Raw genomic sequence first — 26,728 nt, forward strand, 5'->3', positions numbered from 1 at the left:
GTCGAAAGCATTCAACAGGGATGCCAGCCCATGTTCACTCCAAAGCTTCCCACAGTTGTGTCAATTTGGCTGGATGTCCTTTGGGTGGTGGACAATTCTTGATACACATGGGAAACTTTTGAGTGTGTAAAACCCAGCCGCGTTGCAGTTCTTGACACAAATCAGTGCGCCTGGTACCTGCTACCATGCCCCGTTCAAAGGCTCTTTTGTCTTAACCATTCATCCTCTGAATGGCACACATACACAATCCCATGTCTCAATTGTCTCAAGGCTTAAAAATCCTTATTTAACCTGTCTCCTCCCCTTCATCTACACTGATTGAAGGGAATTCAACAAGTGAAATCAATGAAGGATCATAGCTTTCACCTGGATTCACCTGGTCAGTCTATGTCATGGAGAGAGCAGGTGTCCTTAATGTTCTGTATATCTATTGTTTTTGTCAAAATTGCTCAAACTCAGTGAATTTCGTTCGAAATTATTGATTAGTAGAAATATTCAAACCTTGTCTCTGTTTTTCAAGGAGATTTAAGTCAGGACTGAGACTGGACCACTAAGGAACACTAAACACGTCTTCGAAAGCCATTCTGGAGTGTATTACGCCTTAAAATGTGTTTATTTGTCCCACTGAAAAATACAATTATATTGCAGTGTTAGGTCTTCAGAGGACTGAGGCAGGTTTTCCTCAACATTTTTACATTGGCTTTGTTCCTTTCATATTTTTGGGATCTGGACCAACTCCCCAGTTCTTGCCGATGACATGCATACCCAAAACATGATATTGCCTCCACAATACTTGGAAAAACACTTTTTCACTCTGTGATGTGTTGTGTTGGTTTTGCCCCGAACCTTCTTTTTTTCATTGAGGCCAAAAAGTTTATTTCTTTGCCATGTTATTTCGCTGTGGAGTAGATTGTGTACACAAAAAAATCCCAATTGAATCTCTTTTTAACACGAAATCTTAAACTTTTACAAGGGTGTGTAGACTTTCACAAGGCACTGCATGGTATTGATATAGCTGTTGATATGGAGTTCATTATCCTGATTCTATCAAATATTTTAAAGTAAAAACAAAAAAAGAAGTACCACAAATGTGGACCACTCAAATCCCTAAAAATGTAAAAATATGTTTCTTCACGTTCACCGGGAATCTCACATACTGAGTCATCTCACACACGTCGAGAGGAACGTGACATCACACAACCACATTGATTTTAATATCATGGAGGGCAACCATGGGCAATTCAGAGACAATATACTGTAACATGTTTCTTGGGACCTACTGTATATTTTATTCACATTGACTGTACCTACTGTATATGCCTTCAGATCACAGCCAGGATTTTGCCACTTTTACGTTCACTTTTTTTTTTATCACACCATGTAAAAGAATACATGAAAAACCAACTGCTGTCACTGCCAGTCAGAAGAACAACATGTTAAAATATGTTAAGAAATGGACACAGTAAACCCCACTACCACTATCTTCATACAGATTTGTGGAGCCTACATACAGTAGATATGTTAACGCACACACACACACACACACACACACCCACACAGACAGAGTCACGCAAACACACTCTCACACACACACACACACACACACAAAGAAACATAACAAAAGTAAGCTATGATTAAGGCAGTCTCCAAAATATTGCAGAGATGGTTTTGGCCCCCTGTGTTAGAGACAGACTGCCACAACAGTCTTATTCGGTTCTCAGCTCTGTTCCTAGCTGCTGCTGCTTCCCGTAGACCACAGACAGACAGAGAGCACACCAGACCAGACGGATGGCCATGGGCAGATATGGAAAAGACATGGCTAAAGAAAACGTAAGCGTGATGTCATGTAATGATGATGTTAGATCCATAGATTAGAATTAAACATCCCAACAAAGACTCTCGGAGCCGTAATCCGCACTAGGAAGGGAAGATAGGTCAAAGGTCATATTTGGTTTGGGTATCAGACAGTCCACCTCACAAGTACTAATATTTTAAAGATAATTAAATCCAAAAGCACAGAGTCTGGGCAACTTGAACTTTACTAGGACATGAAAATAAAAAGTAGTAGCCTATTACTAAATGGTCCACTGTACTGTAGGTATGTAAGGGCTTGTTAGGGGCGTGCAGAGACAGAGAAAGACATGGGTCCCACACAGCTTTCCTTTTTCTCCAATAACTACTGAGTGCACCCAATGATAGTCAAGAGTTAAATCAGACACATCTTCGTTGGAATTGGCAGCCACAGTCCATCATAGTCTTGAATGAAGACGTCTAGCTTCGCTCCCCCTTGCATGTCACAAAGAGGGCAAAGCACAGTTTGGAACATGTTAGGAGGACTCCTCTACTGTACTGCATATACTGTCCATCCACAGAGGGAGTTAGTTTAACAACTAGAGAGCAATAGGAGTTTGATAGCTCTTCCCACAGTCCCTAGTGGAAGTTACATACACCTCCCCTACAGTTCCAGTCCCCTCTCAGGTTTAGCTCAGACCCACTCCTGCATGGAGCGCTTGCAGTACAGTATGTGTCTCTGCGTGCTCTTCCTCCTGAACTGGAACACGGTGTAGAGCAGGACCATCATGCACAGCGCCAGGACGCAGGGGATGGCGATAGCCACGGCATTCTCTGTGCCCCCTGTGCTGTCCAGCTTGATGACGACGTCCACGTCACCGTTGCTGCTGTCGGAGTGGCGCTCCTCCACTTCCGGGGGGCTCCAGTCCCAGTCGGGGTCGGCCGGCGGGCCGTCGCAGCCCATGAAGTCCCTCAGGATGGAGCGGGGGTAGCCCGGCTCCACACGCAACCGCTGGTTGTTGAACTTCCAGTACTCCTTCCCCTTGTAGAAGTAGGTGAATCCTGTTCACAGGAGGAAAAAACTCAATATTTAAACATTCATACAAGTTAATAAAATGACTTGTGCCAAAAAAGTTTATCCTAAAATGTACATTTTCTAGTTTTAGAACACAATCAAAAATGTCCTGTACTGAGAAGCAAGGCATAAATAGGCTATATAGAGCAAAGAGGCCAATTTGAGTCATTAAAAAGAGATGCGATGCAGAGATAGAGGATGATATAGAGGGAGGAATGGGATGGCCTACCGTTGGCCTTGTCCACAAACGCCCCCTGAGGGGAGTCAGGGATGCCCTTCCAAACCGTGATGGGTTTGGGGTAACCAGGGTCCATGTTCCTCATGTCTTCGTTGTACCTCCAGTATCTAAAGCCGGGTAGGAAGGAAACAGTGCAGTCAATATCCAGAAATGCAGATGTAGGATCTTCATTTGAGCCAGTTTGCTAAAGGAGGGAAATCATCCTGGAGCAATAGTTAATTAGAATTATTATGTGGATTATAATTAATGATGTTTTTATAGGGGTTGATAAATTTTTTTTGCTTAAGTCGGACATTTCAAAGTGGAAATTCCAAACTTTAGAAGCTTTTTTGAAAACCCAAATACACTACAAGTTTGCATTTCCCTGCACACTCACTCACACACTCACACACCAGCATTATAATCTCATGATCTTCTACACGCACACACAACTTTTAAGGCTCAGGATAACGTTACGCTGTCATACACAGAGGGATGATGTCGTGGTCTTAAAAACAAAACTTCCTAGTGAACAGGGTGCTGCGGCATGATGACAACGCCATGACAACTAATTTGATCTGCTCTCGCACCCGGGTCAGCACCTTCATATGATTTCATCTATCATGACAGCTTCACAAAATATCTGAGTCATATTGGTAAACACCATGTACTAAGTATAGCATCTTATTCTCTTATAGTCCACATACATAGATGGTCTCCTTAAAGTCCCTCAACATGGGGCGGCAGGGTAGCCTAGTGGTTCGACCCCCCGGGGGTGTCCGGGGGTGTCCTAGTAACCGAAAGGTTGTAAGTTCAAATCCCCGAACTGACAAGGTAGTTCTGTCGTTCTGCCCCTGAACAGGCAGTTAACCCACTGTTCCTAGGCCGTCATTGAAAATAAGAATTTGTTCTTAACTGACTTGCCTAGTTAAATAAAGGTAAAAAAAAAAAAAATAATAAAAACATTCGTGCCAATATCAGTCAATTCTATATAATTTAGCCTGTATCATTGTCATTGATAAAAACTAATACAATATAAGGTTTAACCTAATTCATAATCTAACAAATCTAGTGTAACGCACAGACGGTCTCAAAGCCTCCATAACATGCAGTCCCCATTGTCATCAATGCCTGCCAGTCAATTCTATCATCAGCTACAATCTATCGTCACTATGAATCAAACCAATGTGGTGTCATGGAGAAAAGAAAAGGTAAAACAGACCTGTCTCCCTTGAAGAAGTATGTCTTGGCCACGTCCTCCCACCACACGGCGGTCTCTATACTCTGGGTGGGCATTCCGCTCCCAAACAGAGAGATATCCTGAGGGTAGGTGGGCTGCAGAGTAGTGTCCTTGACCACCCAGAAGCGGTTCCCTAAAAAGAAAAAATAGACACAAATGGATCAGTGGTCATAATTATCCAGTAATCACAAACAGAGCCTGGGTCCAAACATGATGTTTTACACGATTGCTATGTAACACTGTGAGCAGTATTGGCGCTATTGTGACTTTTAATTGATTCCAATAACGAAGGCTTATTACACTGGCGTACCGGACACCCCCGCAGCCCCCGGAAGGCGGAAGGCCCACACCTCTGGAGGCCCATCCGCATGTCCTCGATGTCTATTTTATTTACTTATTTAATCATTTTTACAGAAACCCTCCAAAAAGTAATTTATAAACCTTTTTTCATATTAATACGTACTAGGAAGCGACGTGTTTGTTTCTTGGGCTTCAGGAATGTGTCTGAAGAAGTGCCTCATGCCTTGAAAAAAAGAAACTGATTGAAAGAAACGGGATATCAGTGAGCAAAGGCCATGGTCCAGGCTACGACGCCGCTAGTGCAATGAGTGGAGCTTATCAGACCGAGAGAGTTTTTGTTCAGAAAACGATCTCTCCGCAGAAGCGACAGTTACAGGGGTGGTTAAAAAAAAAGAAGAAGCTTGATTGCCGTAGCAACATCAAGGAAACTGGGCAGAAGGGAGTGGTGCTTTAAATACAGTAGTTCTGTAACATCTTTAAATAAACCTCTCATTCTTCTTATTTGCTGGCCTCAACACGTTACGGAAAGAGAGGGACTGTATAGGAAGCTCTGGGGACAGGTCGTCTGGATACTGGACAGTCAATAAATGTGGCATTTAATAGATTGGTTTTACGCACAACAACTTTCTATCCAAGCTGGGAGAAAGCGTGAGAGCTCATGTCATGGAGGTTCAGGTAGGCTACACAGGACCGTTGTATATTTTTTAAAAAATCAATTGGGAGCTGATTAGTGTGCTGCTGCATCGAAAATTAATTTTACAATCTGCAATGTTTGAATCTCCTACTTTAATTACCGAACAAGTAATTACATTATTGCCGCCAGCCAGCAGACACTGTGCATAGCTTCGTGAAATGTTAGGATTAACATGAGAAAAGGACGACCAAATAGGCCTAGTAATAAACATTTATCCAGTCCATTAGCTAAAGCAAAGCTACAGGCTACATGCCCTGGCATCATCGATTCTATAAACAGCCACATAGACATGAGGGGGGGGGGGGGGGGGACGACGACACTGCATTACACCAGTGACTTATTTGCATAGTTCAGGAAGAAGTAAAGAGCTACTATAGTGTTGTGAGTTTATTTAAGAGCTTTTGAAAACGAGTGTAATTATAATGAGTACAAAAAGGGGCTACTAAAATGTTTTATTGTGAACGCAGTACAATAAGGGGCTACTAAAATGTTGTTTTATTGTGAACGCAGTACAATAAGGGGCTACTGAAGTGTTGTTTTATTGTGAACGCAGTACAATAAGGGGCTACTGAAGTGTTGTTTTATTGTGAACGCAGTACAATAAGGGGCTACTGAAGTGTTGTTTTATTGTGAACGCAGTACAATAAGGGGCTACTGAAGTGTTGTTTTATTGTGAACGCAGTACAATAAGGGGCTACTGAAGTGTTGTGTTATTGTGAATGCAGTACAATAAGGGACTACTGAAGTGTTGTTTTATTGTGAACGCAGTACAATAAGGGGCTACTGAAGTGTTGTTTTATTGTGAACGCAGGACAATAAGGGGCTACTGAAGTGTTGTTTTATTGTGAACGCAGGACAAGAAGGGGCTACTGAAGTGTTGTTTTATTGTGAACGCAGTACAATAAGGGGCTACTGAAGTGTTGTTTTATTGTGAACGCAGGACAAGAAGGGGCTACTGAAGTGTTGTTTTATTGTGAACGCAGGACAATAAGGGGCCACTGTAATGTTGTGTTATTGTGAATGCAGTACAATAAGGGGCTACTGACGTGTTTATTTTTATTGTGAATGCAGTACAATAAGATGCTACTAAAGTGTTGTTTTATTGTGAACGCAGGACAATGACGGGCTACTGAAGTGTTGTTTTATTGTGAACGCAGGACAAGAAGGGGCTACTGAAGTGTTGTTTTATTGTGAACGCAGGACAATAAGGGGCCACTGTAATGTTGTGTTATTGTGAATGCAGTACAATAAGGGGCTACTGACGTGTTTATTTTTATTGTGAATGCAGTACAATAAGATGCTACTAAAGTGTTGTTTTATTGTGAACGCAGGACAATGACGGGCTACTAAAGTGTTGGGAGTCCAGTCCAGTAAGTAGCTCCTCCACGAGGGAATAAATAAAGCATGATGCTCTCTGTGATCCTGCTGGGTGACAGATGTCATGTTAATCTGCCTGATGGAGGGATGCATGGATGGAGGAGGGGCTGAACTCTCACCCGTTATCATACAGTACAAAATTGATGCTATTTAGATCATATTTCTACTAATTGCATTGGCATTCTCTTGTACTTATCAATATAACATTGTGAAGACCACAAACTGCTTTGCTCTGTCTTTTTCCCTCAATTGCTCTCCTCAAACTACCCTTCAAACGTAATGCTACCTTCTGCTGATACAAGAGTAAAGTAAGCTCCCTTTCATCTCCTCCATCTCTCTCTCTCTCTCTTCTTTTTTCCTCTCTATCTCTCATTCCTCTCTTTCTCTCACCTTTGAAGAAGACAAACTTCCCTTCGCTGTTTTCATAGACGGCGTCGATCTTGGCAGGCAGGCCTTTCCAGAAGTAGTTGATCTGCATGGGGTAGCCAGGGACCACCGAGTTGTCCCTCACCCTCCAGAACCACTGGTCCTACACACGGTGCAGACAAAAACACATGATCTTCACCTCCTTCTCTGTGGTAGCGTAACCTCCACATGTAAACATATCTTTTAACATCTCTCCATCCAAAGTCAGGGGACATGGTCAACAGTGGAAATGTAATAATAACCATAAAATCTAGCGGTCAAACAGACATGGTTCCAATAATTTCCCCACCATTCATTTTCCCCATAGGAAATGTTAGAAGCACTTACAATAAGGGCTGTGTTTCGTGTAGGCTTACCCGGCGTGACGTTTTGATAACCTTTCGGACAAGGTGACTTTTATCAATATTAGTAGGTTTTATTTACTCTCAAATTCCAAAACGCTAGTTAGCATGGCTAACAGGTATTGTGTCAATTTAAAACTTGCACAAGACAGTTCACCGAATTTTAAATTTAAAGAAATTTTTCATTTTTGGAAAATAATTTAATATCTGTGTTTATCAAAGATAGAAGGGTGGAGTGGGTGGAGTCCTTACCTTTTTGAAAATAAAATTAGCGCTGTATTTACATCCCTTCAAAACAAACCTTTGTGAACGGCTTTGTTAATCATTTCAAGTAGCAGTGGACCTAATTGGTTCCCCAATAAATTATAGACCTCAGGAGGAACACCATCACAACCAGGTGATTTGTCTTTATTCATGTTATCCAATGTCCATTTGAGGTCATGAAGGGAGATGTGGGCTCCCTGGAAGCTGGCTTCTTCAGTTGAAAAAAGACGAGTTCTTATGGCTTTTAAAAATGATTCAATCTGGCTTTGTGTGGATGTACAATCAGAGGTGTACAATTATTTTATAGAAACGGGAAGTAATTAGCAATTCACCTGATTCAGATTCTATAGTTGCAATATACTCGATCATTACTACAAAGCCTGTTAGACAGTAGACAACTGGATCGATTACCACGGAAGTAAAGGTTGAGTCTAACTTGATGGATGTCAAATTCTGCTCTCTGTCGTATAGATTTAGATCTGTCTTGACTTTGAAAAGAGTAGTCGCTACCTAGTCTGATAAAAGTGTTTGTTGAAACCGCTCTAACGTCGTTAACAACTTTTCCAATTCTGATATCTTCATTAATTGTGATTCATTCAGCCCAGATGCAAATGCAGTTGCATTGTTTTTAATAAAACCTTCAATGACATCCCATAAAATCGGATGATCATCGACTTAATTTTTGTCAATCATTATCAATTATTTTAATTCAGTTTGAAATTGTTCACAGAAAGTATGATTTTGTAGTAAGGAATCATTAAAACATGTGGTTCTTTTAGGAGGTTCTGGCATTTGTATCTGGCAATAATAAGCATGGTGATCAGATATGCTCATATGCCGAATTTCTATTTTCATGATTAAAGAAAATAGAGGAGTAGATAATGGCACGAAATCAATATGGGATAATGTTTTGTGCCTGTTTTAATAGATAGTGTACTTCTTTGCTTTAGGGTTATGAGCTAGTCAGGCATCAATAAGGTTGTAATCAGAGAGTATATGTTGGAGAGCCTTGACTGCCTTTGGATTGGAGTTGGTCTCATTAGTTTTGTCCCGCATGTCCAAAATGGCATTCATGTTTGTCCCAATAACCAGTTGGAATTCACTTAATTCTAACAATATGCTGCTCAGAGAATCAAAAAACATAGGATTATATGAATTTGGAGCATACACATTAATAAAGGCAATTTTCTTTCCATTATGGATACATTTAAGGAAAGTGATTCTGCCTTCTTGGTCTTTGCCTTTACCCAAGATGGTACTTTTTTATTTCTTATGTGTCGCAATGATTACCCAAGCAAAAAAAATGTATATTTTAATATATTACAAGTATACTGAAATATACAAAACAATCAAATAATATACTTCAAATTCGAGATGTATTTTTCTAGTATATATTAAGTAGACTATAATATATTATATTAATTGTTTTTCAGTCTTGTAGTATACTATAAATATGCTATCATCAACCTTCAATACACTTATTAAGAGTACACTTTAAATTAATCGTTTTTCAGTCTTTAAGTATACTATATTGGGGCGGCAGCGTAGCCTAGTGGTTAGAGCGTTGGACTAGTAACCTAAAAGGTTGCAAGATCAAATCCCCTAGCTGACAAGGAACAAATCTGTCATTCTGCCCCTGAACAAGGCAGTTTATCCACTGTTCCTAGGCCGTCATTGAAAATAAGAATTTGTTCTTAACCGACCTGCCTAGTTAAATAAGGGTACAATAAAAATATGCTTACTATCATTAAACTTAAACACATTAAAACTGTACTTCAATTTCAATCGCTTGAGTTGCAATTTAGTATATTCATTCAAAATACAGGAGTTGTTTTTCATAAGTTGAAGCATAATTCTTTATTTTTTTCATAAAACTCTTGTGAGTGATCAAGTGCACTATAAGTAAGTATACAGTGCCTTGCAAAAGTATTCTTACCTCTAGTATTCAAATTTGATTGTGTTAAAAAGTGGGATTAAAATTGATTTCATTGTCATTTGTTGTCAACAATGAACTCAAAATACTCTGTAATATCAAAGTAAAAAAATATATATTACAAATTAGATCACTCAAATATAGCCATTGCATAAGTATTCAGCCCCTTTGTTTAGGCAAGCCTAAATTAGTTCAGGAGTAGAATTTGGCTTAACAAATCACAGAATATGTTTCATGGATCTGTGTGAAGTAACAGGGGTCGACATATTTTTTTTTTGTGACCAACCCTTCCTCTGTCCCCCACACAACATATGTAAGGTCCCTCAGTCAAGTATTGAATATCAAGCTCAGATTCAACTACAAAGACGAGGGAGCCTTTCAAAAGTCTCATAAAAAGGGCAATGATTGATAGATCGGTAACAATACAAAAATCAGACATCGAATATCTATTTAAGCATGTTCAAGTTAATAATTATGCTGTGGATTATGAATTAAACCACCCAGACATAGCAAAGGTAAGTCGTTCTTCTGAACTGAGCTGCAGGACAGGAGTGAATCTGCTAAGTGATGTTACCATGAGGCCATTGGTGATTGATTGTAAAACAATTACAGAGTTCAATGGCTGTGATGGGAGAAAGCGGAGGATAGATCAACAACGTTGCAGTGACTCCACAATAATGATGTAAATGACAGAGTGAAAAGAATAATACAAATATACAGAAGAAAAATATTCCACTTTTGAGAAATACATATAAATATACTTAAGGTGTATTTAAAGTATATTAGAATACACATTAGTATCTAATATACTAAAAACATGTATTTAATATACTTAAATGGTTATAAAATACAAATAAATTGACATTAAATGTATTTAAAATTGTTCCAATTTAGATCATTTTAAATATACTTAAATACATATACTTAAAATATGTTAATGGAGTATGATTTAAGGATATTTAAATATTATTTTTCGCTTGTGTGCGTGCACCTTTAGTTTTGTTTGGGGCTGGTGAAAAAGCAGCCAGTTTGTACAAGTAGTTCTCTATTCTGTGTGTGTCCTTTTGGAACAGGTGTTCTCCTTGGGACATTGCTATATCAATATGGTTTCTTGCTAGAATATCAAGACAGCTGGAATGTTTGATTGGTGAGTTTAGGCCTCTCACATTCCATGAGAGAATAGCTAGCGTTGCCATTGTACCCCCCCAGCCCATGGCTGTAAAACAAAAAGCAGGAGCCACAGGAAAAATCACTCATTTGTCGTTCCCCCCCTCACGAACAATCTGATATTGAGAGACGCCATATTCCCACAGTCGAATTGTGGACAGACAAATTCTAGCTGCTGGAGCGCAATAGACCTACTAGTTATTCCTTGTCACACAATGAATGTTCCACACCTTAATATGGTGTTAATTATTGACAGGTTTGAGGAAATAAGTCCATCAATTTATAGTAATTTACAAAAGAAAGCAGCGAAAAGCCACATGTTGCAATGCATGCCACCGGAACCGGAAGGAAAAATCTATTACCTTTTAACACTTTGTAGATTTTATAGGGTAGACAAGTGTACATTACACAGTATGCCGACCTACCTTGAATACGAACAGCTCCTGTCTGAGGATGGCCAGGGTGTTGAAGCCTCCGTCGCAGATGTTGGGCGTGGCGTAGGGGTTAGAGGGTTTGGCGCCTTGAGGAGGGCGGTGGGGCCGTACCTGGCGGTCGTGCTTGCGGGGTTCCGAGGGGGAGTGGAAGCGTGGGGGAGGGGCCGTGGGCGGGGCCCTGGTGGGCTGGAGAGCCCTGTCTGGTGGACCTGGAGATGAATGGGAAACATTAGCCAAACCAACTAACTAGCTAAGGGCATAAAAAATATACATATTGTCATTGAACATTATCATTGAACATTTATTCCTTAAATGAAAACAATAAAACAAATGTTTTTTAAATTATATACACAATACTATTACTATACTACTTTGCGTAGATTTAGTGTACTAAACAGATTGAGGGTATTACTATAATATAATATTATGTAGGAAATTAAATGCAGTACAATAGATACAGGTAAATACCCAAATAAAGGAAACACTTGAGTAAATGAAGGATACAAAGTGTATTGAAAGCAGGTGCTCCACACAGGAGTGGTTCCTGAGTTAATTAAGCAATTAACATCCCATCATGCTTAGGGTCATGTATAAAAATGTAAAGTTTAAAGGGTGTGTGTGTGTGTGTCAGTTATAAGATCACAACCCAATTGAACACTGGTGGGAGATTCTGGAGCGTTCCCTTTCAGTCAGTCAACTTCAGTACAACCTACTATGGGTAGTCGCACTCTAGTTGAAGGATCTACAATCACGCCTGACAAGGCAAATTAAATCCACGCCTCACTAGAAGCCCAGTGTGAGGCTCGGATTCTTTCAATTATTCCACTCTTCACCTCATGTGGTCCCGTGTGGCTCAGTTGGTAGAGCATGGTATGATTCCCACGGGGGACCAGCATGAAAATGTATGCTCTCACTACTGTAAGTTGCTCTGGATAAGAGAGTCTGCTAAATGACAAAAATGTAAAAACAGGAACGATTCACGCTACTAACACAAACAATTGGAAAAGGAGACTGTCTTACGTTGCGCTAACTAAACTGTGATAGAGTGGGCTCACCACCTGTACTCTGTACTAGTTATCATACGTTTTCTAATCACAAACAAAGTTATTAGTTATTCTTCAATTTGCTGGTGCAATGAGTAAGATGGCCAACAAAACGACTGAGACGACGATGCCTAAGTGTGTGTTTGGTTTGGTGTCGAGATCATGCCCCCAGTCATGAGGTTATAGCATTTCTCTGAAAGATACTCACAATCTATGTATAGTTTGTCTCGGGTTTGGAGCATGCTTAGGCGGCCCTCAATCAAACCAGTTTGGGTACGCATTGCCACGTACTGTGTACAGACTCCCTGGAAAGACGTGTAGCATTCTTGAGGAAGCTTGGAATTACTGATGGTGACTTTCCTTTCCCGAATGCTGGAAGCGGAGATGGATTTGGTGGACTGCCTGGGCTGCCTGTGCCCAACTCGGCTCCTGTGCACTCTGTCATCGGTTACGGGAGGCTACTCGAAGAGAAGGGGCATCCTGGTTCGGTGGGTACCTCACAGGCTGCCTCGGGCAAGCACTGCTTGCCTCTCTTCCCAGACTTGTTGATGAAGGGTCCGGTCCCACCCCAGTGATCCGTTCCTATGTGGTCTTTCGAGACCGGGCTAGCTAAACAAGTGCTGCATAGCGTGCTAGCCAGGTTGGCTAACTCACTAAGGCGAGCTAGGTATTACTAGCTATTGCTGCCTCCTCATGATGGAGTTTCTGGAGTAGCTCTCTTGTTTAGTATATGTATCATTAAGTCGCTTGGTTATTCTAAACATACCGTGCAGCGGTCAAAGAGGCTAGCCTAGTGTCATGACGTGGCCCTTTCTGGGTGTGGATCCCCCCCCCCCCCCCCCTTGTTCCTCACTCTCTCTCCTAAACCCAAGTTTTGTTATCTCAGGTCATAAATTCTTGACAGAGGCTCTCTCCCCCTGGTCATGCAGAAAGAGAGGGAGAGAGTACAGAGAGAGGACAAAGGACTTCACTTTGCCAAACTCCTAAATCCCCAAAATGGGAGAATTAAACCATTTCTACTTTTGAGAATGTGGGAATGGTCCATGGACACTAAAGGGAGAGTTATGATGACTAGTCCGTGGCCACACTCCCGTGAGCCCAGACATCACATTAGACGTCACGGCCCTTTTCCACTGAACGGTATCTCTTAACGTGTACATTTCCCAGCTGTCTGAAACGTATAAAACCCACTCCTGATGAAATTCACACCAGACCACGTAAACCCCGGTGTAAACTAAGGTTGCAAATGGTTGAATTTCTAAGACCAAAACATGCCAGGTGACGCTGGTGTGTGAAGTGGATTAAACTACAACTCTACAATACTATACTACGTGGAGCATTGGCTACACGGCTGGAGTTAAACTCTGAGACTATCAATCTCTACAGAATAAGTGAGAAATTTTAGACGACACAAATTACTAGTCTTCAGCTGAAGTATCCGTCTAACAACATCAAAATACTCTAATCTTTGGGGGAAACGCAACCAGAGAGACTCTGATGAACTCTCCAGCAGACAGACCAGATTCCAACAGAGAAGACAATGACATACGGGCGTAATTCATTGCAATTTCTTTTTGAATGAGTGGTCATTCATGTAAAGTATTAGTAATTTCTATGAGTGTTGTAATCCTCTGAGTTTCCCGCTCTTTATCGGTCCACACGCCTTTTCTTTTGTCTACCAAGCCATCATATCGGCTTTGACAGCTAGGGAGTCTTTTCTTTGTATCATGTAGCAACCCAATGTATAATATCTACTGTTTGTTTGTTATGTATTTATGGGATATGATTAGTTAGTATATACATAATTAAGCCAATTTGTATAACGCTGATTCATAATTTATGCTAGGTTTCGTGCAGAATTTTGTAAGACGTTCCGATGAGACTAATAGAAGGTAAAGAATAATTAATGATGGACTGCTATTGATATAAAAGATCTTCAGATCTTTAAGAGTGGATTTGGGAGATAGCCGCTCCATATAAACTAATGCTTCCGTGGTGCCATCCTCTTCCTAATGAGTTAGTTATTGCCTGATTAATTTATTCAAAAATTAAACGTTAGGTAATCGATTTGAAAATAGCCTGTCATCACATGAAGGATAATAGAGACACGACACTATCTTATGCTAAAAAGCCTCCTGGCTAACATTGGCTAGCATACTTAACCTCCGGCGAGTAAAACTGACTAGCGAAAGCAAAAAAAAAAGAAAATGCTATTATCTGAGGATAGCCCCTCCATAAACAAAAGAGAAAAAACATTTCAACCCTGCAGGCGCGACACAAAACGCAGAAATAAAAATATGAATCATGCCTTACATTTGACAAGCTTCTTCTGTTGGCACTCCAATATGTCCCATAAACATCACAAATGGTCCTTTTGTTCGATTAATTCCGTCCATATATATCCAAAATGTCAGTTTATTTGGTGCGTTTGATCCAGAAAAACACCGGTTCCAACTTGCGCAACGTGACTACAAAATATCTCAAAAGTTACCTGTAAACTTTGCCAAAACATTTCAAACTACTTTTGTAATACAACTTTAGGTATTTTTTAAAGTAAATAATCGATAAAATCGAAGACGGGATGATCTGTGTTCAATACAGGAAGAAAACAAAACTGAAGCATGCTTTCTGGTCATGCGCCTCTATCAAACAGTACACATGAAGTGACCCGTGTTCAAGATGGCAGTACTTCTTCATTACACAAGGGAATAACCACAACCAATTTCTAAAGACTGGTGATATCCAGTGGAAGCGGTAGGAACTGCAAGCAAGTCCCTTAGAAATCTGGATTCCTAATGAAAATCGATTGAAAAGAGGGTGACCTCAATTTTTTTTAAATTCTGAATGGCTTGTCCTCGGGGTTTCGCCTGGTACATAAGTTCTGTTATACTCACAGATATGATTAAACCGTTTTAGAAACTTCAGAGTGTTTTCTATCCAAATCTACTAATAATATGCATATCTTATCTTCTCGGGATGAGTAGCAGGCAGTTGAATTTGGGCATGCTTTTCATCCAAAATTCCAAATGCTGCCCCCTATCCTAGAGAAGTTAAACAACTTCTTCCGTGGTGCCCCAAATTCCTAATGAGTTAATTGTTACATTATTAATTTAATCGGGTAACAATTAAACATAGTTAGTGGATTAAATAAATAACAGTCATCAGATTAATGAAAGTCACAAAAAGGTTTTGTTTGCATCACGCATTTTGACATTTGAGTGAGGGGCCCCTCCAGCGGTCAGGCGCATCCCCCTCAGTCCTTTGGCATTGCAAATTCTTTCCCCACTTGAATTAACTTTTTTACTGTTCTTGTTTTTTCTGTCTTTTTAGGTTGATGCTAAGCAGGCTGTTATGGTGCACAGGTTTTTTGGTTTATATCGATGCATCATGGGGAATTTAAGGTCATACATCTCAATGTAAACAGATTGGGGAGTGCCGTCAAGAGAAGTGAGGTAATAGCAAAGATGAAACGGGAGAGAGTTGACATATTATTCTGTCAGGAAACTCACTTATCCCCATCCTGATCACGAGAACTCAAGATTATGGGATATAGGAATACCATTTTCTCTCCTTATAAAATGGGTAGAAGGGGCGTTGCAATTTTGAGCTCATATCAGAAATAAAAGGAAAGGAGGGTAGATGTATCTTTGTTAAACATAAACTGGATCACAAGGAAGTTACATCATTTAATGTTTACGCTCCACCGGGGAATGACATGGTGTTCTTTAGGAATGTGTTTGATTTAACTGCCACAGAAACCTCTGGCACGCGTATCAGTGGAGGGGATTTTAACATGATTTTAATCTCACAATTGGACAGCACAAATCAAAATAGGAAAATGAGCTCGGTTGCTAAAAAGATCAATAGGATTTTACAGGATTTAGGACTGTTTGATGTTTGGCGCGACTTCCAGAGGTCATATAGGGGATGCACTTTTTACTCAGCCCGCCACACTGAATACTCCAGGTTAGACTACTTTTTCATGTACAGTGCAGATAGACACAGGCTTAAGGATTGTAAGGTTAGGCAGAACGACTTATTAGATCATAATGGAGTTGACCTAACTCTACATCTTGATAGCAAACCAAGAAATACTCTATGGAGGCTTAATACAAGCATGCTGAATGATCCAGCATTCAAGGAATCAATAAAGACAGAATTGAACATCTATCTGGAGAATAATGATAACGGGGAAGTATCCCCTGCTACATTGTGGGATACACTAAGCTGGTTAATAGAGGGAAGATCCTAGCCACATCATCTCTCAAGAAAAAGATAAATGCACAGAAACTGCTGAAATTACAGGAAACATTAGGAAGCTTAGAACGATCTCATAGTCATTTCAAAGACCCTTTTATATTACGTGAGATTCAAAAGGTAAGACAGGAAATTGACCAGATTTATATTGAAGAAGTAGAGAAAAAAGCTTAGGTTCCTGAAAGAACGATATAACGAAGCAGACTCAAATGACTAGCATGGGGACTCAGAAAACAATAAGCACAGAATACAATTTTCTAAAAATGAAGACCGCAAAACAAAACAGATTACATGCAAATTGGATGAAATACAGAATGCGTTTGAATCATACTATACAAATCTGTGCAAGCAACCAGAGAAGGCACAGACAACAGAGCGTTTTTTTTAACTCACTTGATCTCCCTTCAGTTGGAACAGAGCAAAATGATAAACTTACTTCAGAAATAACTACTGAAGAAATGAATAATGCAATATTTAATCTAAAAGCAAAAAGATCTCCAGGCCACATCATCATGGCATGACTGGTTCAAAGCCTTCAGAGAACAACTAACACCTCTACTTCGGGCCTCTTTGAACTGGAATCTACGAGAGGGAGATCTACCACCATGGAGAGAAGCCATCACATCTGTAATTCCAAAAAGCGGGTAAGGATAAGAAGGAATGCAGTTCCTATAGACATATCGCAATTCTTAACGTGGATCATAAAAGGTATGCATCAATAATAACCAAAAGATTGGAGGACATAATCCTAGAATTGATAGGAATTGGGAGTTGGAAATTGGCACTGGTTTTGGAGGCACTGAGCCTCTGGAGTCGGTGGATCTGAAGATCCTCTCCTACAAAACCTCCCTTTGGCCTCGGCTAAACATGTTGGGGACCTCCACGCGTTATCCGTACACCCTTCCTGTATTCAGCTCTAAGGTGACATTGCATCCAAATGCGGCCTTCGCTCCGAAAGTCATGGCTATGTCCTACAGGTACTTAGCTTTTGAACTAGTTCCCTTTTTGTGTCCTCTTTTTTTTGCGTCTGAAGAGAAACAGAGGTTACATGCCCTGTGCCCCGTGCGGGCTTTACGCACATACGTTAAACGTACCCAGGACATCTGGTTATGTGATCAACTTTTAATCTGTTTTGCTAATCCAGCTCGCGGCAGGGCGCTCTCTATGCAGCGTTTCTCCCATTGGATTGTGGAGGCTTTCTCCCTGGCATATAGCAGTATGGGGCAAGGGTCACCTAGCGGTGTACATGTCCACTCCACCAGGAGTCTGGTGGCATCTTGGGCGTTGTTTAAAGAGTTGACTATAGGCGATATTTGTGCTGCGGTGAGTTGGGCATCACCACACACTTTTGTGAGGTTTTATTGCTTGGATGTCACTGCTCCCAGTATAGTACACAGAGTACTTATGGCTGGGATAGGGGCAAGTTACTAGCCAGCACGTTGTGTGTGCAATACCCAGACTGCCGCATCTGGTGAGATCAGGTCTGGGTGGTTTGCCATGGGCCGTTTCATTTACTATCCGTTGGGGTCGGCTTGGGGTGTGATTATAGTTCCCCATTGTATGTTGTACCGAAGTTGACTGACTGAAAGGGAATGTAACGTTATGACTATAACTATTGTTCCCTGAAGGAGGGAAACGCACCATCCATTCCTGGGCTCGGTTAAGAGTGGTATTAAATTGAAGGAGTGAATCCGAGCCGCATGCTTATCACCTGTGGAAGACGTGATTGTAGATCCTTCAACCGAAGTCGCAAGAGTGTGACTCCCCATAATATGGTGTACCTTGTTGCCCTCATTCAGGGAACAGTAGTTATAGTCATAACGTTACGTTTTCCACCACCATCAACAAAACACTGAATTGTGGAATTTGTTGTGGAAGAATCGTGTCACATTCCTCCAGTAGAGTTTCAGACACTTGTAGAATCTGTGCCAAGGTGCATTGAAGCTGTTCTGGTGGCTCGTGGTGGTTGGCCCAACTCCCTATTAAGACACTTTATTTTGGTGTTTCCTATAATTTGGCAGTTACCTGTTGGTACAGTACCATAGATTTTCTGGATGCCCTGAAGGTCGTCGTGAGGAAGTTTGAAGTTCTCTGTGTCCATGTACTGGTAGAATGGAGCCATGATGGCTGTGGGGTCATTGGAGTGTTCCAGACCCAGGGCGTGGCCCAGCTCATGGACTGCCACCAGGAACAGGTCATTACCTGGGAAGGGAGAGAGAGACTAGGGATTAGAAACACACACGCAGTGTGACTGCACACACACATGCACACACATAGACCCCAGCTAGCACATTTGGTTCCTTGGAAGTTGTGGGAATGTACACTACCTTTCAAAAGTTTGGGGTCACTTAGAAATGTCCTTGTTTTTGAAAGAAAAGCATTTTTTTGTCCATTAAAATAAGATCAAATTGATCAGAAATACAGTGTAGACATTGTTAATGTTGTAAATGACTATTGTAGCTGGAAACGGCAGATGTTTTATGGGATATCTACATAGGCACACAGAGGCCCATTATCAGCAACCATCCCTCCTGTGTTCCAATGGCACGTTGTGTTAGCTAATCCAAGTTTATCATTTTGAAAGGCTAATTGATCATTAGAAAACCCTTTTGCAATTATGTTAGCACAGCTGAAAACTATTGTCCTGATTAAACAAGCAAAACAATTGTCCTTCTTTAGACTAGTTGAGTATCTGGAGTATCAGCATTTTGGGGTTCGATTACAGGCTCAAAATGGCCAGAAACAAAGACTTTCTTCTGAAACGCATCAGTCTATTTCTGTTCTGAGAATTGAAGGCTATTCCTTGCAAGAAATTGCCAAGAAACAAGATCTCGTACAACGCGGTGTACTACTTCCTTCACAGAACAGTGCAAACTGCCTCTAACCAGAATAGAAAGAGGAGTCGGAGGCCCCGGTGCAAACTGAGCACTGAAGGGGAGTAGACAGTCTAAGGGGAAAAACTGAAGGGGAAAAGACAGTTTAAAGAATCTGTTTTAAGCCTTTTGTGCCATTCAGAGGGTGAATGGGCAAGACAAAGGATTTAAGTGCATTTGAACGTGATATGGTAGTAGGTACCAGGCACACCGGTTTGAGTTTGTTAAGAACTGCAACACTGCTGTGATCTTCGCACTCAACAGTTTCCCGTATGTATCAAGAATGGTCCACCACCCAAAGGACATCCATCCAACTGGACACAAGCATTGGAGTCAACATGGGCCAGCATCCCTGTCGAACGCTTTCGACACCTTGTAGAGTCCATGCCCTGAATAATTGAGGCTGTTCTGAGGGCAAAAGGGGGTGCAGCTCACTATTTTGTACACTCAGTGCATATGGTTTTAAATAACATTGTTAGAAAGTTCCTTGAACGCTACTAATGTTCTTGTGGTTTTTATGGAAAGTTCTCTTAATGTTCTGAGAACATGACATTAAATAGAACTATGAGGAAACCTGCAGAAAACATTCTTCTGAAGTACTGAAATTCCCACAGAAGAATGTTGTTTCTTAACGTTCTCTGAATGTTCTGAGAGCATGACTTTAAATTGAACCGTGAGGAAACCTGACGAAAACATTATGTAGAAAATATTGACATTTCTACCTGAGAAACTGAAAAAGAAAAGTAAAAGCTGGGTATCCTGCACCATTCTGGGAAAGTTGCATGCAAAATAACCATAGGACAACCAAATTCTCACCAAGCTCTTTGAAACATATGGTTCTCAGAACGTTATGTGCTAGCTACGATACACACACACACCTACAAAACTGGCTCATTTCCAGTTGAATTCTACAGAAGTGTATCAACATGTTAATCACACTGCTGACATTTACTATAGTCTATAGGGCTATAATTCATACGGTTTCGTGTTTTTCACCTGGGGATTCAACTCTATTATGAACGGCAAGGTTAGAATGAGGCTATTAAGGCTGGGAAACGTGAAGGGCATATTATGTGTCTATAGGGAGCCATAGCTTACAGAGAAAAGAGTGTCCCTGCCTAAGGCATTGGAACATTCATGTCCTGTTACACAACACACCAGTGCGCGCACACGCACACGCACACACACACACACACACACACACACACACACACACACATATACACACACACAGCAGCAGGACCACAGATATACGTGCTTGACTCCACGTTACTCGTCATGGGTCTGGAGTATGTGTAATTTTAACTGACTTGTCCGGAAGGGCCCGTACAGATCCGAACTGCTGCAGTAGAGGCAGAGAAATGCTCTAATTTATTCTGTAGCTCTCGCTCTTCACGAGAGTGGAATGTGACGCATGTAGCTTGTTGTTGGCCAATCACAAGTCATTACAAGTGGCAAAGGGCTACAGTCGTAGAGCCTCCGTGTGGAAAAAGTTAGGATATTTAATCAACGGAAGATGGAATTAATATGACAGAATTAAAAGTTAAAGGAGAAGGATAGGCTACAACCACCAAAAGCCAACAACTAGCCTGCTATTTAGCTAATATTCTGAACGGAGTTGTTGTTATTTGTAGCTGTAGGATGAGAAAACTCATCCACATCAGTGTCAATTAGCCAAGCTATCTGGTTTAGCTAGCTTCTCCCGGTTTGCTGCAGTCAAGACAGGTACCACTTCATTTTTATTTTTTAACCTTTATTTAACTAGGCAAGTCAGTTAAGAACAGATTCTTATTTTCAATGACGGCCTAGGAACGGTGGGTTAACTGCCTTGTTCAGGGGCAGAACGACAGATTTGTACCATGTCAGCTCGGGGATTCGAACTTGCAACCTTTCGGTTACTAGTCCAACACTAACCACTAGGCTACCGTGCCGTTATTTATCACATTTGAGGATAAATAACCTAGCTATGGAAGCTATTAGTCTACTATAGCGCGAGTCGGCTTGGTTGGTTGGTTGCTGTCACTCGTCTCTTTCCTCCCTTCTCCCTGTTTCACTCGTTCACAGTACGGCCCCTCCCCCACTTGCTAGAGCGGCACCACTCTTCTTCTTCGATGAGGTTTTTGCAGCAATTCAACCAGGAAGTCCTGATTCACACAGTCTCCTCTGAACAGTTGATGTGTCTGTTACTTGAACTCTGTGAAGCATTTATTTTGGTTGCAGTTTCTGAGGCTGGTAACTCTAATGAACTTATCCTCTGCAGCAGAGGTCGTCCTTTCCTGTGGCGGTCCTCGTGAGCTCATGAGAGCCAGTTTCATCATAGCGCTGGTTGGTTTTTGCGACTGCACTTGAAGAAAGTTCTCGAAATTCTCTGGATTGACTGACCTTCATGTCTTAAAGTAATGATGGACTGTCCTTTCTCTTTGGTTATTTGAGCTGTTCTTGCCATAATATGGACTTGGTCTTTTACCAAATAGGGCTATCTTCTGTACACCACCCCTACATGTCACGGATCCCTCCGGAACTGTCATGACGCACACCTGGTCCCTATTCCCAGTGATTAGTATTGTATAATTGTGCCCTTTGTTCACCATTATCCTGTCGATTATTGTTACAATGTCCATTGGTCGTGTGAGCTTTGGCTTTTATGCCACTTGTATTGCGTAGATGATTAAGGGTCTCGTCCCGTGTAATAATCATTGTGCGCTTGTGTATGTTCGGGTGTCGTCCCGTGTATTTATTAGAGGTACTCCTCACTCTTTTGTTTGGGTTTCAACCCTGTGTTTTCTATACGTGTTTGTTTGGTCTTCGTCCCCGTGTTTTTACACGGAATGCTGTAATTTGGGGGAGAAAAAAACCTATTACACATTTCTGCGCCTGTCTCCTGACCATTTATGCCAACGTGACACTACCTTGTCACAACACAACTGATTGGCTCAAATAACATGGTACACCTGTTAAATGCATTAAACGCTTTTCCAGTTCTGCCCACAAATGTTCTATGGGATTGAGGTCAGAGCTATGTGATGGCCACTCCAATACCTTGACTTCTTTGTCCTTAAGCCATTTTGCCACAACTTTGGAATTATTCTTGGGGTCAATGTCCATTTGGAAGAACCATTTGCGACCAAGCTTTAACTTCTTGACTGATGTCTTGAGATATTGCTTCAATATATCCACTTAAGTTTCCTACCTCATGATGCCATCTATTTTGTGAAGTGCACCAGTCCCTCCTGCAGCAAAGCACCCCCACAACATGATGCTGCCAACCCCGTGCTTCACGATTGGGATGGTGTTCTTCGGCTTGCAAGCATTTGGCTCCAAACATAACGATGGTCATTATGGCCAAACAGTTCTATTTTTGTTTCATCAGACCAGAGGACATTTCTCCAAAAAGTACGATCATTGTCCCCATGTGCAGTTGTAAACCGTAGTCTGGCTTTTTTATTGCGGTTTTGGAGCAGTGGCTTCTTCCTTGCTGAGCGGACTTTCAGGTTAAATCGATATAGGACTCATTTTACTGTGGATATAGATACTTGTGTACCTGTTTCCTTCAGCATCTTCACAAGGTCCTTTACTGTTGTTCTGGGATTGAGACAGAACGCGTCTCCTTCCTGAGCGATATGACGGCTGCGTGGTCCCATTGGGTTTATACTTGCGTATTATTTTTTGTACAGATGAACATGGTACCTTCAGGCATTTGGAAATTGCTCCCAAGGATGAACCAGACTTGTGGAGGTCTACAATTTTTTTTCTGAGGTCTTGGCTGATTTCTTTGATTTTTCCATGATGTCAAGCAAAGAGGCACTGAGTTTGAAGGTAGGTCTTGAAATACATCCACAGGTACTCCTCCAATTGACTCAAATTATGTCAATTAGCCTATCAGAAGCTTCTAAAGCCATGACAGAATTTTCTGGAATTTTCCAAGCTGTTTAAAGGCACAGTCAACTTAGTGTATGTAAACTTCTGACACACTGGAATTGTGATACAATGAACTATAAGTGAAATAATCTGTCTGTAACCAATTGTTGGAAAAATTACTTATGTCAAGCACAAAGTAGATGTCCTAACCGACTTGCCAAAACTATAGTTTGTTAACAAGAAATGTGTGGAGTGGTTGAAAAACAAGTTTTAACGTCTGCTTAAAATTACTTATGTCAAGCACAAAGTAGATGTCCTAACCGACTTGCCAAAACTATAGTTTGTTAACAAGAAATGTGTGGAGTGGTTGAAAAACAAGTTTTAACACCTAAGTGTATGCAAACTTCCGACTTCAACTGTATATTCAAGTAGCAAGGTTGTTCTTGTATGCTGGATATAAAAGAAGCTTCAGCATTCACACTGAACTAGCGGGGAAGATTGAATGGTTAGAGCTTCTCTGGTGTGATACGATCACATTGGCTGGTGGTAAAAATGCAATAAACGGAGATCCTCTGTTCTCCCCACACCCTGTGTTTATGTTTGCAATGAAATGTATTACCTCAGAATGCCCAATGCTATAATGTTTGCAATCAAATTCAAGGAATTAAGTTTTCCTATCAATCTAATTTGCATAAACATTGTGATTGGAGTATAGCTGTGATGGTTATCGAATTTCCTCGAGCTCATTAATGTTAGCTAAAGAGACTGGTACTAAGGCTATAAATACAGTAGGACACAAACATTTTTATTTTTTTTTATTATGGCACGGCATCAACACGCACTCAGGTGTGACCAATTAGTGGGCACTGCCAACCAGTGCTGGAAAAAGTACCCAAAGTAAAGATACCTTAATAGAACATGACTTAAGTAAAAGTGAAAGTTACCCAGTAAAATACTACTTGTGTAAAAGTCTAAAATTATTTGGTTTGAAATATACTTAAGTATCAAAAGTAAATGTATTTGCTAAAATATACTTAAGTATCAAAACTAAAAGTATAACTCATTTCAAATTCCTCATATTAAGAAAACCAGATGGCACCATTTCCAGGGGCTACCTCCAACACAAGACATAATTGACAAATAAAGCATTTGTGTTTTGTGAGTACGCCAGATCGGAGGCAGTAGAGATCACCAAGGATGTTCAATTCACAGTTTTCAGCTGTGCTAACATAATTGCAAAAGGGTTTTCTAATGATCAATTAGCCATTTAAAATGATAAACTTGGATTAGCTAACACAACGTGCCATTGAAAGACAGGAGGGATGGTTGCTGATAATGGGCCTCTGTACGCCTATGTAGATATTCCATTAAAAATCAGCTGTTTCCAGCTACAATAGTCATTTACAACATTAACAATGTCTACACTGTATTTCTGATCAATTTGATGTTATTTTAATGGACAAAAAAAATTGCTTTTCTTTCATAAACAAGGAAATTCTAAGTGACCCCAAACTTTTGAACGGTAGTGTACACTTATCTCCCTCACCAGCTTTAAGCACCAGCTGTCAGAGCAGCTCACAGATCACTGCACCTGTACATAGCCCATCTATAAATAGCCCAAACAATTACCTTATTCCCTACTGTCTTTATGTATTTATTTTCCTCCCTTGCACCCCATTATTTCTACTTTGCACATTCACCTACTTACTGTAAATGTACAATTCCAGTGCTTTTAATTGCTATGTTGTATTTACTTTGCCACCATGGCCTTTTTATTGCCTTTGCCTCCCTTATCTCACCTCAATTGCTCACATTGTATATAGACTTGTTTTTGTACTGTATTATTGACTGTATGATTGTTTTACTCTATGTGTAACTCTGTGTTGTTGTATGTGTCGAACTGCTTTGCTTTATCTTGGCCAGGTCGCAGTTGTAAATGAGAACTTGTTCTCAACTTGCCTTCCTGGTTGAACAAAGGTAAAAAAATGTTTTTAAATGAGATGAATAATGCAGTATATGTAAACATTATTAAAGTGGCATTATTAAAGTGACGAGTGATCCATTTATTAAAGTGGCCAATGATTTCAAGTCTGTATGTAGGCAGCATCCTCTCTGTGTTAGTGATGGCTATTTAACAGTCTGAGTGCCTTGAGATATAATCTGTTTTTCAGTCTCTTTGATTCAGTCTATTTGATGCAGCTGTACTGACCTCGCCTTCTGAATGGTAGTGGGGTGAACAGGCAGTGGCTTGGATGGTTATTGTCCTTGAGGATCTTTTTCACCTTCCTGTGACATCGGGTGCTGTAGGGGTCCTGGAGGGCAGGTAGTTTACCCCTTGTGATGCGTTGTGCAGACTGCACAACCCTCTGGAGAGCCTTGCGGTTGTGGGCGGTGCAGTTGTCGTACCATTTTCTTTAATATTTTTTTTTTTACCTTTATTTAACTAGGCAAGTCAGTTAAGAACAAATTCTTATTTACAATGACGGCCTAGGAACAGTGGGTTAACTGCCTGTTCAGGGGCAGAACGACAGATTTGTACCTTGTCAGCTCGGGGGTTTGAACTTGCAACCTTCCGGTTACTAGTCCAACGCTCTAACCACTAGGCTACCCTACCATGCAGTGATGCAGCCCCACAGGAGGCTCTCAATTGTGCATCTGTAAGAGTTTGTGAGGGTTTTAGGTGACAAGCCAAATTTCTTCAGCCTCCTGAGGTTGAAGAGGTGCTGTTGCACCTTCTTCACCACACTGTCTGTGTGGGTGGACCATTTCAGTTTGTCCGTGATGTGTACGCAGAGGAACTTAAAACTTTCCACCTTCTCCACTGCGGTCCCGTCGATGTTGATAGGGGGGTTCTCCCTCTGCTGTTTCCTGAAGACCACAATCATCTCCATTGTTTTGTGGACGTTGAGTGAGAGGTTGTTTTGCTGACACCACACTCTGTTACCCAGGAATGATTTGATATTGATATAAAAACGCCTGCACTGGGCCTTTAACTTTCTTGGAACAATTTGAGCAACTATCCTGCACCATTCCCAGAAACTTGTGGGACGGTGGTATGCAAAATAACCATAGGACAACCATGCTCTCACCAAGCTCTAAAAAACATATGGTTCTCAGAACATTATGTGCTAGCTGGGTGAAGATGTCCCAGGGCGATGGCTGCTCTTTACAACATTATATCTACTCCAGCCAGGAGCACAAAGAGCCAGGAGCACAGGCAAAACATTAGCAACAGCAACAGCTGACCCTCCTATCTACACAACTAGCTGAGAAAGAGACACTATATAGAAATAAGATCCAAGCCCTCAAAATGCAAGATCCTGCCCAGTGGCATAAGAACATCAATGGCTTAACCAACCTCTCAGAAGTCAGGCAACCTTCCACATAGAGGGTCTTAGAGCAGGTGACAGAAAACAAACAGCAAATGAAATCAACAAA

At 41.0% G+C, this 26,728-nt stretch overlaps 1 protein-coding gene across 4 annotated transcripts in view; it reads right to left on the reverse strand.

Annotated features, from left to right (window-relative positions):
- Positions 1–1,175: 1,175 nt before the first annotated feature.
- Positions 1,176–26,728, reverse strand: part of LOC110508549 (matrix metalloproteinase-16) — a 41,634-nt gene continuing 16,081 nt past the window's right edge. For 2 of the 4 annotated variants that reach the window (XM_021589133.2, XM_021589131.2), the window contains 6 exons: positions 18,600–18,761; positions 11,251–11,468; positions 7,085–7,223; positions 4,306–4,456; positions 3,096–3,211; positions 1,176–2,853 (listed from right to left, as the gene is read on the reverse strand). In XM_021589133.2, the coding sequence (XP_021444808.1) occupies positions 2,486–2,853; positions 3,096–3,211; positions 4,306–4,456; positions 7,085–7,223; positions 11,251–11,468; positions 18,600–18,761 (1,154 nt within the window). In that variant the 3' untranslated portion in view covers positions 1,176–2,485. Of the gene's footprint in view, positions 2,854–3,095; positions 3,212–4,305; positions 4,457–7,084; positions 7,224–11,250; positions 11,469–18,584; positions 18,762–26,728 lie in introns of all 4 variants that reach the window. The other 2 variants (XM_021589132.2, XM_021589130.2) reach the window with 1 other exon arrangement.

Source organism: Oncorhynchus mykiss, chromosome 28 (assembly GCF_013265735.2).
Source record: "Oncorhynchus mykiss isolate Arlee chromosome 28, USDA_OmykA_1.1, whole genome shotgun sequence".
Lineage (NCBI taxonomy): Eukaryota > Metazoa > Chordata > Actinopteri > Salmoniformes > Salmonidae > Oncorhynchus > Oncorhynchus mykiss.